The 14,008-nt window shown below is 43.4% G+C and overlaps 1 protein-coding gene across 4 annotated transcripts in view; it reads right to left on the minus strand.

Moving 5' to 3' along the window:
* Positions 1 to 14,008, minus strand: part of AGL (amylo-alpha-1, 6-glucosidase, 4-alpha-glucanotransferase) — a 94,957-nt gene that overhangs the window by 19,430 nt on the left and 61,519 nt on the right. For 3 of the 4 annotated variants that reach the window (XM_066597245.1, XM_066597242.1, XM_066597244.1), the window contains exons 13-22: positions 11,938 to 12,061; positions 9,659 to 9,822; positions 6,520 to 6,621; positions 4,280 to 4,435; positions 4,008 to 4,158; positions 2,486 to 2,610; positions 2,292 to 2,404; positions 2,023 to 2,157; positions 982 to 1,112; positions 194 to 330 (exon numbers count right to left, since the gene is read on the minus strand). In XM_066597245.1, coding sequence (XP_066453342.1) covers positions 194 to 330; positions 982 to 1,112; positions 2,023 to 2,157; positions 2,292 to 2,404; positions 2,486 to 2,610; positions 4,008 to 4,158; positions 4,280 to 4,435; positions 6,520 to 6,621; positions 9,659 to 9,822; positions 11,938 to 12,061 — 1,338 coding nt within the window. Of the gene's footprint in view, positions 1 to 193; positions 331 to 981; positions 1,113 to 2,022; positions 2,158 to 2,291; positions 2,405 to 2,485; positions 2,611 to 4,007; positions 4,159 to 4,279; positions 4,436 to 6,519; positions 6,622 to 9,658; positions 9,823 to 11,352; positions 11,477 to 11,937; positions 12,062 to 14,008 lie in introns of all 4 variants that reach the window. The other variant, XM_066597243.1, reaches the window with a different exon arrangement.

The following is a 14,008-nucleotide window of genomic DNA, read 5'->3' on the forward strand; positions in this document are numbered from 1 at the left end:
CCCTGCACCCCTCCCCCATAGTCATTCTCATTGTGAGTTATGTGGTTTACAGTACTTTGTATGAGCTTATACAACGTTTGGTGATTTAGTTATGACTGAATCCGTCTGAAGTAATTCTGGAGAGTCAGCTGTTCACTGAGAAGATTGTAAAGCTACATTATTATCCACTGTATATACTTTATCTTTTGCTTACATCTGCACATGCTCCTCCACGAACAATAAGGCGATTACTGACGTAATCAATCATCCAATCTCCAGATCGCAAATTATCACAAAACGGATGTCCCAGATCATTGTTAGGCCTGATGTCAGCCATGACAGATAATAAACCTGGTGACCCATGAAATGCTTATTAGATATGACACTTCTTATAAACAAGTATTATATTAAGAATTCCAATGTAATAGATATATAGACGACGTAGTATTTGGCCAGTACAGAGTAAGAAAATATGTCATTCATTTAGCTGTGGATTGTCCTTTTCTTATAGTATCCTATAATACAACATTTTTTTATACATTATAATCCTGGGGAACTTTCAGAAATAAGTATATACTTGCTCAGGATCATGCTATCTAAATGACCATAGCCTAAATCCAAAGGTTATCCTTATTAAAGGGGTTTTCTAGGACTACACTATTGATGACCAATTCTCAGGATCTGCTGCTCAGGATCCCTGCCACTAAGCTGATTGAAGTGACAGGCGTGCTTGAGTAAGCCCTGATGTCACTTCGGACCATACCAGGTACTGCGCCATATGTTGTATACTGGCTGTGCCCAGTACTACAACTCAGTCCCATTCACTTTGATGGGACTGAGCTGTTCTCAGGCTATCTGACGAATGAATGAGACGTCAGAGGCCTGAGAAGAGGCCACTGAGCTCACCCAAATGCCACAGTATCTTCAATCAGCAATCATCATACAATGTTTCATCAATATTAAAAAGTAGCCAATGTACAGACAAAGGTGTAAGAACCACACCTTGCAGACCAGCATACTTTAAGGGGGTCCAGTTTGGTATGTTGTAAGTACCACCCCCATCTTCCTGTTCCTCTGCATCACAGCGATAGAGAACATGGTTCAGGTCAGCCAGAGACAGCTTAGATGCAATGCTAAAGGGTAAGAAAAACAGAAATAGAAATAGTTACAGCAGCCGATAGTGGTTCCTCGCTTGTTTCAGACGTGTTCTGGACTATACCCATTGTACAGCATAAGCGCTGCTCATCGGGGGGTTACATTTTGCATAGGAGGTTCTCAGAACACAAGTAAAAAGAAGTATTTAGGGCACTGATGAAGCAGAGCGCATAGGCTGTATGCAATTCAATGATCTACCTGTGTCAGAATCATGCAAGAAACGTTGCAAAAAATATATATACAATGTATCAAAGAAAGATAACAATCAGCTGACAGTCTTCATGGGAAGTTTGATTTACTATGGTTGTCCTGCTGTATTAAAAAACACCCTCGCTGCTAGTGCCAATAGTAATGTTATAAGGGAATCATTCCTTCTACGATAGAGTTTACCCTACAGGTTAATTCTCTCTGAAAGAATACTGCGGTTCACAGACATCTATAGACACTACATGAACGTTTGGATCCCGATATACTTTTGGGAGTGTCCGATGTTGGCATGTATGCCCATACATAAAAAGTTGCCCTGGAGTCGGACAGACTGTCTTTCATTGGATGTTTATAGGTGACTTTGATAGTAAATATGTTATAAACAAACAAGTCCAAATTAGCCCTTTCCAATCCAATTTGTATCCTGGTTTTCCTAGGCAGCTTACTCTTTTTCTGCCGTTATACAATGGCGCTATCTGCTGGCTAAAGCCAGTACTGCATGACGTGACACATTGGATAGGCTCCAACAGCAGAGGGGCTGGCAATATACAGTAAGAGAACCCCGATGGACGTCTTCCAACATCGGAGCTGTACAGCCTTAAATCATAATGTCTTAAGACATCAGACAGTGGATTGGAAAGGGTTAAGACAAGGATTATACTTGATCTGTACAATACTCACGTTTCAAATGGAATCTTCAAGATCGGATACTGTTGGTCATCCTGCAGACTGCCTGACTTGAAATGTGGCCTGAACTGGATCAAATGACTGCGCAAGATCCCCACAGACTTCTGAGCATTGGGATCCAAGCTAACCCTGCATGAAATATATATATAGGACTTTACCAATTAGAAAATCATTCCATATGTAAATTTAAATCCAATATGGGTGAAAGAATAGGGGATGTGCAGCTGCCATCGGACTGAGAGAAATGAATAGTAGATGAATACCTGAATATGATTACACTTCCTGGGGTCAGGTTCTCAAAGTCTATTTCTTGGACAAATTCATTGGGCCCTTTTGTTGTCACTCCAGCTTGTCTGACTATTTTACTATCTGCGAGCTACAAGTTAAAAATATATTAACAATCAGGTCAATAGTGGAATCTGACAGAGCCTTGCTTATTTATTGTGACTGGCCTTACCTGAATATGTTCCCTGATCTCTACAGTGTATTGTGGCAGGCCATTAATGAACCGCTCATCCTGTTTGTATGGCTCTGCGCTCCGTTCCACCGTCCGGGCTTCTAGAATCACCTCTTCGATTTTTCCTTCACACAGAAAAAATAGTAATATGATAATTAATTTTGTTTTCTATAGAAAATATAGAATAATAACAATGACATTGATGATAAATTATAATGTGATGTAACCTGGTGCTGTGATGGGGAGGAATGTAAAAAGAAATCAACCACCATAAATTACCGCATATACTCGAGTATTAGCCGACCCGAGTATAAGCCGGTCAATAAAAAATTGGTAAGACTTATTGACTCGAGTGTAAGCTGAGCTATACTCGAGTATATAGTAGGTAAAAAAAAAAGCAATACTCACCTATCAGCCGGCACCTGTGTCCTCAGCACGATGCTTCCCATGGCGGTGCGGCCGGCTGCTGCTATTTTTTCCCCGCTGTCGTCTCCCTGGCTTGCTTTTAAAATCCCCGCTGTCAGCGCTGTGATTGGATCGAGCGCCGGCCAATCACAGCCAGCGCTCGATAAACCAATCACAGCCAGTGATGTCATTCTGAATGGCTGTGATTGGTTTATCGAGCGCCCTCTGTAATTGGCCGGCGCTCGATCCAATCCCAGCACTGATGGCAGGGATTTTAAAAGCAAGCCAGGGAGAAGAATGCAGCAGCTGGCCGCACCACGGGGGGGGGGGGGGGGGGGGGGGGGGGGGGAGTATAGCGCCGGGAATGCAGACGTCGGCTGATAGGGGAGTATTGAGTTTTTTGGGGTTTTTTTAACCTCACTTGAGTATAAGCCCAGTGGGGCTTATACAGTAAGTGAACAAAACAAGTGGTAATTAAAGAATAAAGTCACCATCCTGAAAGGGTACTGGCCAGAGAAAATCATGAGGACAGTTGGCAAGTGTAAGGGTGCCTTCACATGGGGCGTATTTGCTGCAAGCTTTCCACAAAGGAAAACCCACAGCAAATAAGCCGCAAATCCGTAGTGGCCAAACTAACACCTAAAAGGTGCAGATTTGGCCGCGATTGTTGTAGCGAATCTGCTGTGCATTTTGACCCTTGTATTTTGTATAAAAAGACCTGCTGGGAATTTAAAATCTTCAGTATTTTCAAAAACTGCGCGGATTTGTTGTGAAAATTTCCAGCTGCATGTGCAGATTTTAGAAATCTCTGTGGATATTCCCTTTGATGAGGGTCCCCTAAATGTGCCTTTACTACGGGCGTAATCAGGTGTAGTGGCTAGGGCAGCATGAGCTGTAAATACAGTCATATATATACTTAACGCATATCTAATAAAAAGTTAATTTTCAGTAATCCTTCCCCGTCCCTTTTGCTTCACGATGCTTGTAAAGTTGCCGTTTTTGGTCAGGATATACAGAAATGTTGTTAATCAGCATTATTTTAGCTTTTTAACTTTAAATCCAATGTACTGGTTGACAGACGCAGTTGTGTCCTAGTATGCTACAAATATCACTGTACCTGGAATGCACATCTGTGGAACCTCCTTGCTGTAGAATGAAGTTTTAGGGTCTCTAAAAGCTGTCCTGGACACGGCCACCACTGACTGATGTGTATGGGGGCAGTGACGGGTAACGGCTACAATATCCTCGTCTACTTGATCCACGTAAACCTTGTAGGGTGCCGAGAAAAAACATTTGTATAAGACAAGGCTACACAAGTGTAAGACTGAAATAGTGATCCAACAGTACAGTTCAGGGATGCAGAACGTTCCAGCATACTGGAATGCCTACCTGAATGAACCCACGGGCCGCCAGCTCTTGGTGGAGTCTATTCAAAGCATTCTTCCCTGCGATTATTCCACTGCTAGCATTTACCTCTCCAGCGCTGAGGACAGCCACATTAGGGTTCCACTTAGTGTAAAACCTCTCCTCAGTCACCACCGAAATCTGCAAGTGGTAAGTAGAATCTAGTAAAGAACTCTACAATGTTGTGTAATTAAGTCTCACATTCATTAAAAGGGCCACTCCAGAGAATTTGTTTCTCATTCATTATGTACCTAGTCCCCAGTACATATGAATCCACTAGTATTGCCTTCTTTAGTTATTCCTTTCCCTCCTGGATTCCGTCTCTTCAGGTGAGTCAATTGATCTCTTTATGACCACCTGGGAATTAATTGGCATTGTGATCTCTTAAGAAGTCACTATTTCAGTCACCAGAACTTTGTTTGATTAAACGGCATGGACTGTACCATGAAGGCTCTTCACAGGGAAGGGGGAGAGGAAACTTCTACACAGTTATTGCTGATGACGATACAGCTCCTGTCACATAGTTACATAGTAACTTAACATCGTGTGTAAGGCTGAAAAGACGACATTTGTCCATCTAGTTCAGCCTATTACTCCCAATGTTGATCCAGAACGAAGGCAAAAAACCCAATGAGGTAAAAGTCAATTTTACTCATTTTAGGGGAAAAAATTCCTTCCTGGCTGTAGTCTGGCAATCAGAATAAATCCTTGGACCAACAACCCTTCTGAAGTAATCAGTGACTATTGTTCCTTTTACACAAGACGAAGGCTAGGTAAACGACTGAGTGTTGATGTCACCGCTAAGGTCATTAGCGCTCGTCCAGACCGTTTACACTGACAGACTTCACCACTGGATCGTGGGCTTCTCTCTCGCTCAGCTTCACCTTCTAGGTGAAGCACTGAGTGGGGAGCATTTCCACTAAACGAGGAGCCCAAGATCCAGCGATGGTTTTTATGCTGCCTCAAAGTCAGCAGTAGGAACTAGTGAGCGATTTTTTTTTTTGCATTTACACAGCACGACTATCACTCAAATTCAGTCGTTTGAACAAATTTTGAGCGATAATCGTCCCGTGTACGTGGCCCATACAACATGTAATGCTATTATACTCAAGAAAGACGTCAAGGCCCCTCTTGAACTCTTTTAGCGAGTTCACCACTACCACATCTTTAGGCAGAAAGTTCCACAGTCTCACTGCTCTTACAGTAAAGAACCCCCTTCTATGTTGGTGTAGAAAGCTTTTTTCCTTTAGACGTAGAGAATGCCCCTTGTCACAGTCCTGGGCATAAATAGATGATGGGAGAGATCTCTGTATTGTTCCCTCATATAGTTATACATAGTTATGAGGAATACGATGATATTTCAGCCCACCCGCCTGTATACTTCTAGTCTTTAGGTTAATATAGAATGTAATAACAACTACACTGTCATCTCAGCAGGCAGACACGGTTCTGTCTCTAGCTGGTTATGTGATGCTATGCATTGTGGGATTGCTGGTACAACATAGAAGAAAATAAACCAGGGACACTTCTCAGCATCAAAATGGTGCCTGGTAAGTAACAGAAAGGATGCTGCACTGCATGGAGGTGACTGTTCATAACAATCACATCTTGTGACCGCAAGGTCCAATGCATATACATGCCGTGTCTATATGATGGGACCTTGCTATGGAGGTCATGTCATTACGTAGGTTTCAAAACAAAAGGTGAGGCTACCTGGTAGAGAGCTGTGGCGGATTGTTAAGAGTGGAATTCAATGGTAAGTATATTGAAAAGTTTTTTATATTTTGGGTCAATTATATCCTGAAAAAGGCATTTAGGCTGCAACCATATATGTAATCCTTCAAGGATTGGCAAGGCCAGGTATGGAACCAAAAGGAAGGCAAAGTATAAAGCTATAAGAATCCATATAAATATCGCTCTTCTCATTTGTAACCATCAAGGTGTTTGCCACAAATAAGTGTCTGATGAAGAGGTTTGTTGCAACAATAGACATTTATGACAATCTCAACTAATTTGATGGGGACCAAGCAGCTGGCATCCAACTTGATATTTAGGAACAGCATGCATTGGTTCAATTTCTCAAAAGAAAGTTAGACAGATAAAATGAATATGTGACAGAAAACTATAAAGTTAGAGCGGCCATGAACTGTTTTATCATGGAGCCCATTTAATGTAGGTGTTTGCTGTTTCATAAAGCTACGAATCTTGGAAATGTAATAACTAACCTGATGCGGCACCAGCTCATCATATCCTCTTGTACTTCCAGTAGCGCAGCATGCCATGGACACAATGGCTGAACTAGGCAGCGAATCATAAGCAGATCGATGCTGGAAACAATTACATCAGGAAGAGGTTAGAGTTTTGCTACATAGTTGTCAAAAGACATTTTAGAGGCACTAATTTCTTATTTATTTGTACAATGATCTTCTAAATTTGAAACCCTCATAACTCACGTTTAAAGACACTCAGATGCATAAATCTGATATTAATGGAAACAGAAACTCGAAAACTTTTGTTGCACAACATCAAAAATGGTTTCCACATCAGAAGTGTTCAATGGGAGCCCTGTTTGCCATGTTGGAGCCTATAGTTAAAGGGGTTGTCCCGCGCCGAAACGGGTTTTTTTTTTTTTCAACCCCCCCCCCGTTCGGCGCGAGACAACCCCGATGCAGGGACCTAAAGAAAGCTTACCGGAGCGCTTACCTTAATCCCCGCGCTCCGGTGACTTCTATACTTACCGGTGAAGATGGCCGCCGGGATCCTCTTCCTCCGTGGACCGCAGCTCTTCTGTGCGGTCCATTGCCGATTCCAGCCTCCTGATTGGCTGGAATCGGCACGTGACGGGGCGGAGCTACACGGAGCCGGCATCCTGCACTAGAGGCTCCATAGAAGAAAGCAGAAGACCCGGACTGCGCAAGCGCGGCTAATTTGGCCATTGGAGGCCGAAAATTAGTCGGCACCATGGAGACGAGGACGCCAGCAACGGAGCAGGTAAGTATAAAACTTTTGATAACTTCTGTATGGCTCATAATTAATGCACAATGTACATTACAAAGTGCATTAATATGGCCATACAGAAGTGTATAGACCCACTTGCTGCCGCGGGACAACCCCTTTAAGTTCCTGTCGTACACGTTGTAGAGTATCACGACTGACTGATGTAATGGCTTCTGTGATATGTCCTCGCAGATCATACATGGGGGGTGGTAAGGGGGCATGTAGACTCTAACACTCCCCTAGAGAAAAAAAAAAAATCACAAGATTTAAAGGAGTTGTCTCACGGCAGCAAGTGGGGTTAAGCACTTCTGTATGGCCAGATTAATGCACTTTGTAATGTACATCGTGCATTAAATATGAGCCATACAGAAGTTATTCACCTACCTGCTCCGTTGCTGGCGTCCCCGTCTCCATGGCTCCGTCTAATTTCGCTGTCTTCTTGCCTTTTTAGACGCGCTTGCGCAGAAGGGTCTTCTCCCCTTCTGCTCGGTCCGGACACGAGCAGCGTTCTGGCTCCACCCCTTCTACGTGTCATCGCATAGCTCCGCCCCGTCACGTGTGCCGATTCCAGCCAATCTGGAGGCTGGAATCGGCAATGGACCGCACAGAGCCCACGGTGCACCATGGGAGAAGACCCGCGGTGCATCGTGGGTGAAGATCCCGGCGGCCATCTTGGAGAAGGAAGAAGTAGGAAGAAGAAAGAAGTCGCAGAGCGGGGATTCGGGTAATAATATATATATATTTTTTCTAACACATCCCTTGGGTTTGTCCTGCGCCGAACGGGGGGCCTATGCAAAAAAAAAAAAAAACGTTTCGGCGCGAGACAACCCCTGTAAGTCCAACGAATGTGGAGGCCAAGGAAGACGTTCATTATCATCACCACCTGTACGGCTCATCCAACTGTTTGGTAGTCGCCTATTGAGATCACTTCTGACTTCATTGTAAAGATGGGGGGGTGCCCCGTCCTGTTGGAAGACGAAACCTGGAATTTCCTGTTCAAACTGCAACAGAAGCCATATTTCTAGCGTGTCCAGGTACGGAATCCCTGGGATTGTTTCCGCATGGACAAATAAGGGGTCGTACGCTTTCCTGCAGGTTATAGAGCAAAACAGGTTCACCTTGGGGGAGTGGCACACACGCTCCACGTAGACCGGTGGGTTTTCCCTCCCCCGGATTCTGACATTACATTTGGTAACTGGGCCTGTAAGGTGGAAGGCGGCTTCATCACTAAACACTAAATATTCCATGAAACCATCACTTTCCATTCGAGTTTGCATACTCTTGTAGAAAGAACGTCGCCTCGCTTTGTCATCTTGATTCAAGGCCGGTAACTATTGCAATCAGTAGGGATAACATTGCAAGTGTTTGCGCAGAATCTTCCGCACAGTCGGCTGTCCAATTCTCTGCTTGCTCTGATGCTGGATTTCTGAGGACTTTGTGTGAAACTTCCACGGACACACTTCATTTTCCACGCTTACTGGTGGATGGCTGGATGATTTTCGCCTTTAGCAAACTTTGTTCGAAAATGATGTTGCACTAATAACAGACTAGTAGACGTAAAAATCAAGAACACAAAACGCTCTCCTGTCTTCGTCGGCAGTCATTTTGTCTCATATCCCTCTCAGTGACGACTATGGCAGAATTAAACTTTTTGGGCCACATTTAGCAAAACTGTCTAACAAAAAGATGTTCTTGTTGACCATAGCGACCAATCACAGCACAGCTTTCATTTTACCTCAGCAGCTTGAGAAATAAAAAGCTTTGCTGCGATTGGTTGCTGTGGTCAGCAAAGACATCCTACTGTTAAGACAGTTTTGCTAAATGAAACTTTTTGAGTTTTTGTTTGCATTTATATCAAATTTATGTATCCGAGTGTCATTAAAGTTCAGTTATGAGGGTTTCTAAGTGGAAAGATCATTTGTAACAACCCTGTATTTTAGCTCATTTTCTTAAAGTTACAAACAGAAAAAGAAAAGGAAATAAGATTTTCTGACGTGGTTTCCGATTTCCCCCCCAAACAAAGCAGATCCTTCGTACAACTATTATAACTAGAGATGAGCGAGCATACTCGCTAAGGGCAATTACTCGAGCGAGTACTGCCCTTAGCAAGTACTTGCCCGCTCGGAAGAAAAGATTCGGGTGTTGGCGAGGTGCTCCCCCCTGCTCACTCCCACAACTCACCGCTCACCCACGTCGACAGCCAAACCTTTTCTTCCGAGCGGGCAGGTACTCGCTAAGGGCAATACTCGCTTAAGTAATTGCCCTTAGCGAGTATGCTCGCTGATCTCTAATTATAACTTCAATACAATAAGTAGTTTCTCAGAGGTTTTCCACCTTAAGTCTCAATGTGATAAGTTCAAATCTTACTGTGATGGGACTCTCGTTGTCATGTGTAACATCCATAAACAGAGCATGGGCGATTCCAGGAACCAGTGGTCTAAGGGAAGGCTGCACAAAGGACCCCACCGGCTCACCACCGTAGCGATATACAAGCCGGCCTTCCTCGTGGCTGTTGTACGCACTCATGGCCTCTGGCGGAAAAGAGTCTGGTTATTTATCCCTTCCGAAACACGTAAGACAAACATTAGACACGAATGTGACTGAGACTGTCAAAAATGGACTAGCTTCACTTTCTGATTCATTGCACACACTACTGGCTGACTGAATGTAGCTGTGTATTAGGTCGCCTGTACATGGGTCAGATTCTGCACACGGAATTCGGCCCAGGCATTAGTGGCGTCTGCGCGTACTGCTTTTCTCTTTCTTCATCTTGCTGTCAAACATGCGCAGTACAGCTTTTTTTTTCTAACTCTTGCTTTCTGGCATCATCACGTAGCGATGGCGCGAAATCAGCGACCTTTTCGCAATTTGAATTGCGGAAGGACCACTGATCGGCGGGCTTCTAAGCAATCCGTGTGGAAGCCACGCCAAAAATAGAGCATGTTGTGATTTTTCCTCTGCAAGCAGAAACCGCAATTTGTTTCTGCTCGTGTGCTGAAAGAATCACTTTTCAATTGCATGCTATGGACGGTATTTGCTGCGAAATCCAAAGGCGGACGCACGCTCCGGATTCTGCAATGCAAATCCGCCCGCGTGCAGGTGGCCTTATATTGAAGAAATCATGTCTACGCTATTGTTGTAATGATATATAATAAACACCAACTAGAGTAAGTAATGACGGATTTTTCGGAGTATTGAGGCTTCCATTCTAAAACGCCGTGATCGAGTGCATGTCTGCGAGGCCCCATTGAAAGCAATGGGAGTGGTATACCGTGATTAGTCACGGTAAAAAGTGCATGTGTGAGAGTGGCCTCGTAGAGTATAATATCAAAGGTCTACTCAAATACAGGAATCATATATTGTATTGCTTTATATTCAGTGTAATAAAAGTTATGTTTTCCTTTTTAGTGACATAGTTAAGGAAATGTCACATTCCAGATGCTGAAATGCTTTTTCTGTGGAGCGGATTTCATTTACAACTAATGATATATTAAGAAATTGCTAATTGCATATTTATCTTATATTTTCTCTTAAAATATTCCCAAACCCGCATTCTTTAAATGGCGGAATTGTATGGAAGAAACTGCAATGACTGATGCCAATAACAAAATAAGCTTTAAGGTCTCATGGACATGACTGTATGATGGCTCTGTAAGCCCTCCAAGTTAGTTGGATCTGTAATACTGGACTAATAGCTGTCTATGGGGGGTCACACTGTACCTTTATATGCATTCAACATCATATGTGCCATTGTCTGTAGGTGACAATTTCTCTGTAATATGGTGCTATATGGAGGTACCACATGGCATGTTTATACTACAGAGCCATAGGCACAGTGTCACCATGCTCAGATTGTTATGTACTCTATGAGTCTGTACTGTATTAGATGTCCTTTCAAATATTGTATTCTATAAGTATAACTTCTACAAAAACTCTTGAATCTTTATCATATAAGACGATTTGTGATGTATAGCAGATTTACAGGTATGAATTTACACGTTACACGTTAGAAAAGCAGAAGTCTTAGCAAAGTTAATGCATGCAAAAACCAAGCAGCCTACCTCGTATGAGGGAGCTAATGCCCAACCTGGTCACAAACACATTGTCCAGTTCCTCACTCCCAGTGAAGAGCTCAGCCACTACATACAAGTCCGGGCGCAGCTTCCTAGCAGCATCCAGCATGTACTACAGATAGCAGGGAAATGCAGGAGGAAGAAGAGGAAGGGAAGGAAGACGAGGCGTGCAAGGCAGAGAACAGAAAGCAGTGCAATAAGGAGAGGGCGAAGAGCGACAAAAAAGTATCAAATGCAAAAAGAAACAAGGAGAAAGGACAAGTAGCGGAAAGATAAGAAGATAAGGATGGAAAAGAAGAATTAACATAAAAGACAAGGAGGAAATATGTGTTTGTGCAGACAAGAAGTGATGGGAAGAAAAGGAATTAGAGGGAGCGGAATACTAGGCACAGATGTGTTTGGGGGAGGCATGGAGGCCGGTGATCATGCACAGTCAGCAGGGTGAGAGACATGAGAAAAGTGATAAAATATTAAAGGGACAGAGAGATGGGGGAGACAAAGAAAAACATGGCAGCATTTAGTATTTGACAGCTAATAGTCTTTAGAGCAGCAGCCGATTCACAGAGCCGATACCTCGAATGAGGCTGGTTATCCCCAGGCGGTTGACAAACACATTGTCGATATATTCACTGCCTGTGAAGAGCTCAGCAATCACATAAAGATTGGGTCTGACTGACCGGGCTGCGGCCAGCATTTCCTACAGACACAAAGTGCTATGTATGATATGGTTCCATGCAAATCACAGAGAAAATACACAAGAGATATAGTTTTTACTAAATTTACTTCTATACAGTCATTCATACAATCGGGAGGGGTGGTGGTGGGTGGGGGGATCGCTACAAACATCTTAAATGTAACTCTAGGTATTCTGGAAACAATGACATAAAATAAGCACTTTCAGCATTCGTATTATTAGCAGCCTGAGTGAATGAATGTGTGCTGGGTCTACAGTTTTCACAATGATGTCTGTGCTGAAGTTGGGCAGATAATCCGCCTGTGCAAACGACCATTGACTGACAATAAGTGTGTTGGCCGGTGCTCACATCCTCCATGTACATGGGCAGATTATCCGCTTCTTGGGGATGACTGGTTGCTAACACAAATGTTCATCCATGTACAGCTGTCATTCATCGACTGCACATCTCCCCGATTACATTGACAGATGCTCCCCTACATGATATGATCAGCCAATGAATGAGCACTTGCGCAATTGTTGGTCCTTTTACATGGTTTGAATGTTTGGTAAACAGGCAGCCATAGAAACGTTCTGACCTGTGTTACCTTAAGCTAGCACTGCCTTCTTACGGTTCTCATACAAATTAGGGAAAAGTAGTCCGTACCCGCTGATTTTGGCAGGATTGGACATCTATTCCATATATATGGCGGCCTCCTGACTCTTTCCTGACAGATGATGTATTGAAAACTTTTGTCTAAAGTCTGGTGCAGTGGCATATTTGGATGGCTGGGGAAAAGGATTGGGAACTTTGAATTTTAATGCCTATTTTTTTATTTCACCTAGAGAAAAGCTGCTATCCCAACTGCATAGCAGCAGCTTATCTCCCTCTTCCTGTTAAAAAACCATGGGTGAAATGGTTGTCAGTTAGATGAGCCCTGGCCAACAGCTATTAAAGGTGTATGGCCATCTTTAAAGAGTTCTTCCCACACCAGAAAGTGGTTGCAAATAGTTCTTGCTCCATTACATGTGTAACATGGACAGCCATTTATTTGCATCTACTGCAGGGAAAATGAATGGCCAGGTTGATCTTTCCCTGGTAATTACAGCTCACATGTAGAATAATCCACAGTGGACTTGCATAGACTTTATAATACTCTGCTCAAAAAAGTTAAGGGAACACTTAAGCATCACAGTATAACCCCCATTATTTAAACTTCAGGGATATCAATCTGCCTAGTTAGGAAGTAGAAGTGATTGTGAATCAATTTTGCCGGCTTGAGTGCTAACAGGTGCATTGGAGGGGCAAGGGCAAGATAACCCCCAGGAAGGGACTGGTTTTGAAGGTGGTGGTCACAAACAGTTGCCTTATGCTTCCTGATTCTTCTTTAGTTTTGCCCTTTGCTAGTGTCCTTGCCACTACTGGTAGCACAAGGTGGCACTTGTAGCCCAATCAGGTGGCACAGGTAGTCCTGCTCCTCCAGGATGGTATAACCATACATTTCGCTGCAAGAAGGTTTGCCGTGTCTCACAGCACAGTCTTAAGAGCATGGAGCAGATATCTGGACACGGGTCATTACTTGAGGAGGGCTGGAAAGGGCTATAGAAGGGCATCAACCCAGCATCAGGACCATATCTGCTCCCTTGTGTGAGGAGGAACAGGAGGAGCACTGCTAGAGCGCTACAAAATTACCTCCAATGGGCTACTGGTCTGCATGTTTCTCACCAAAATGTCAGAAACGGACTCCATGACGGCCCGATAATCTGTAGTTGTACCTGTGCTCACACAGCATTGTGTAGCTCGATTTGCCTTTGCTAGAGAAATTGATTTTCTAGGTGATTTGGAATCCAGACGTTAATTCATTTATGATTTTCGTTTCCACTGACCATCAATAATTATTATTTTGTTCTTAACAAATTACACATTTTATATCAGCAAAGATTTTCAACTTGAATCTCTAGTTCATGGAG

This window comes from Eleutherodactylus coqui, chromosome 3 (assembly GCF_035609145.1).
Source record: "Eleutherodactylus coqui strain aEleCoq1 chromosome 3, aEleCoq1.hap1, whole genome shotgun sequence".
Classification (NCBI taxonomy): Eukaryota; Metazoa; Chordata; class Amphibia; order Anura; family Eleutherodactylidae; genus Eleutherodactylus; species Eleutherodactylus coqui.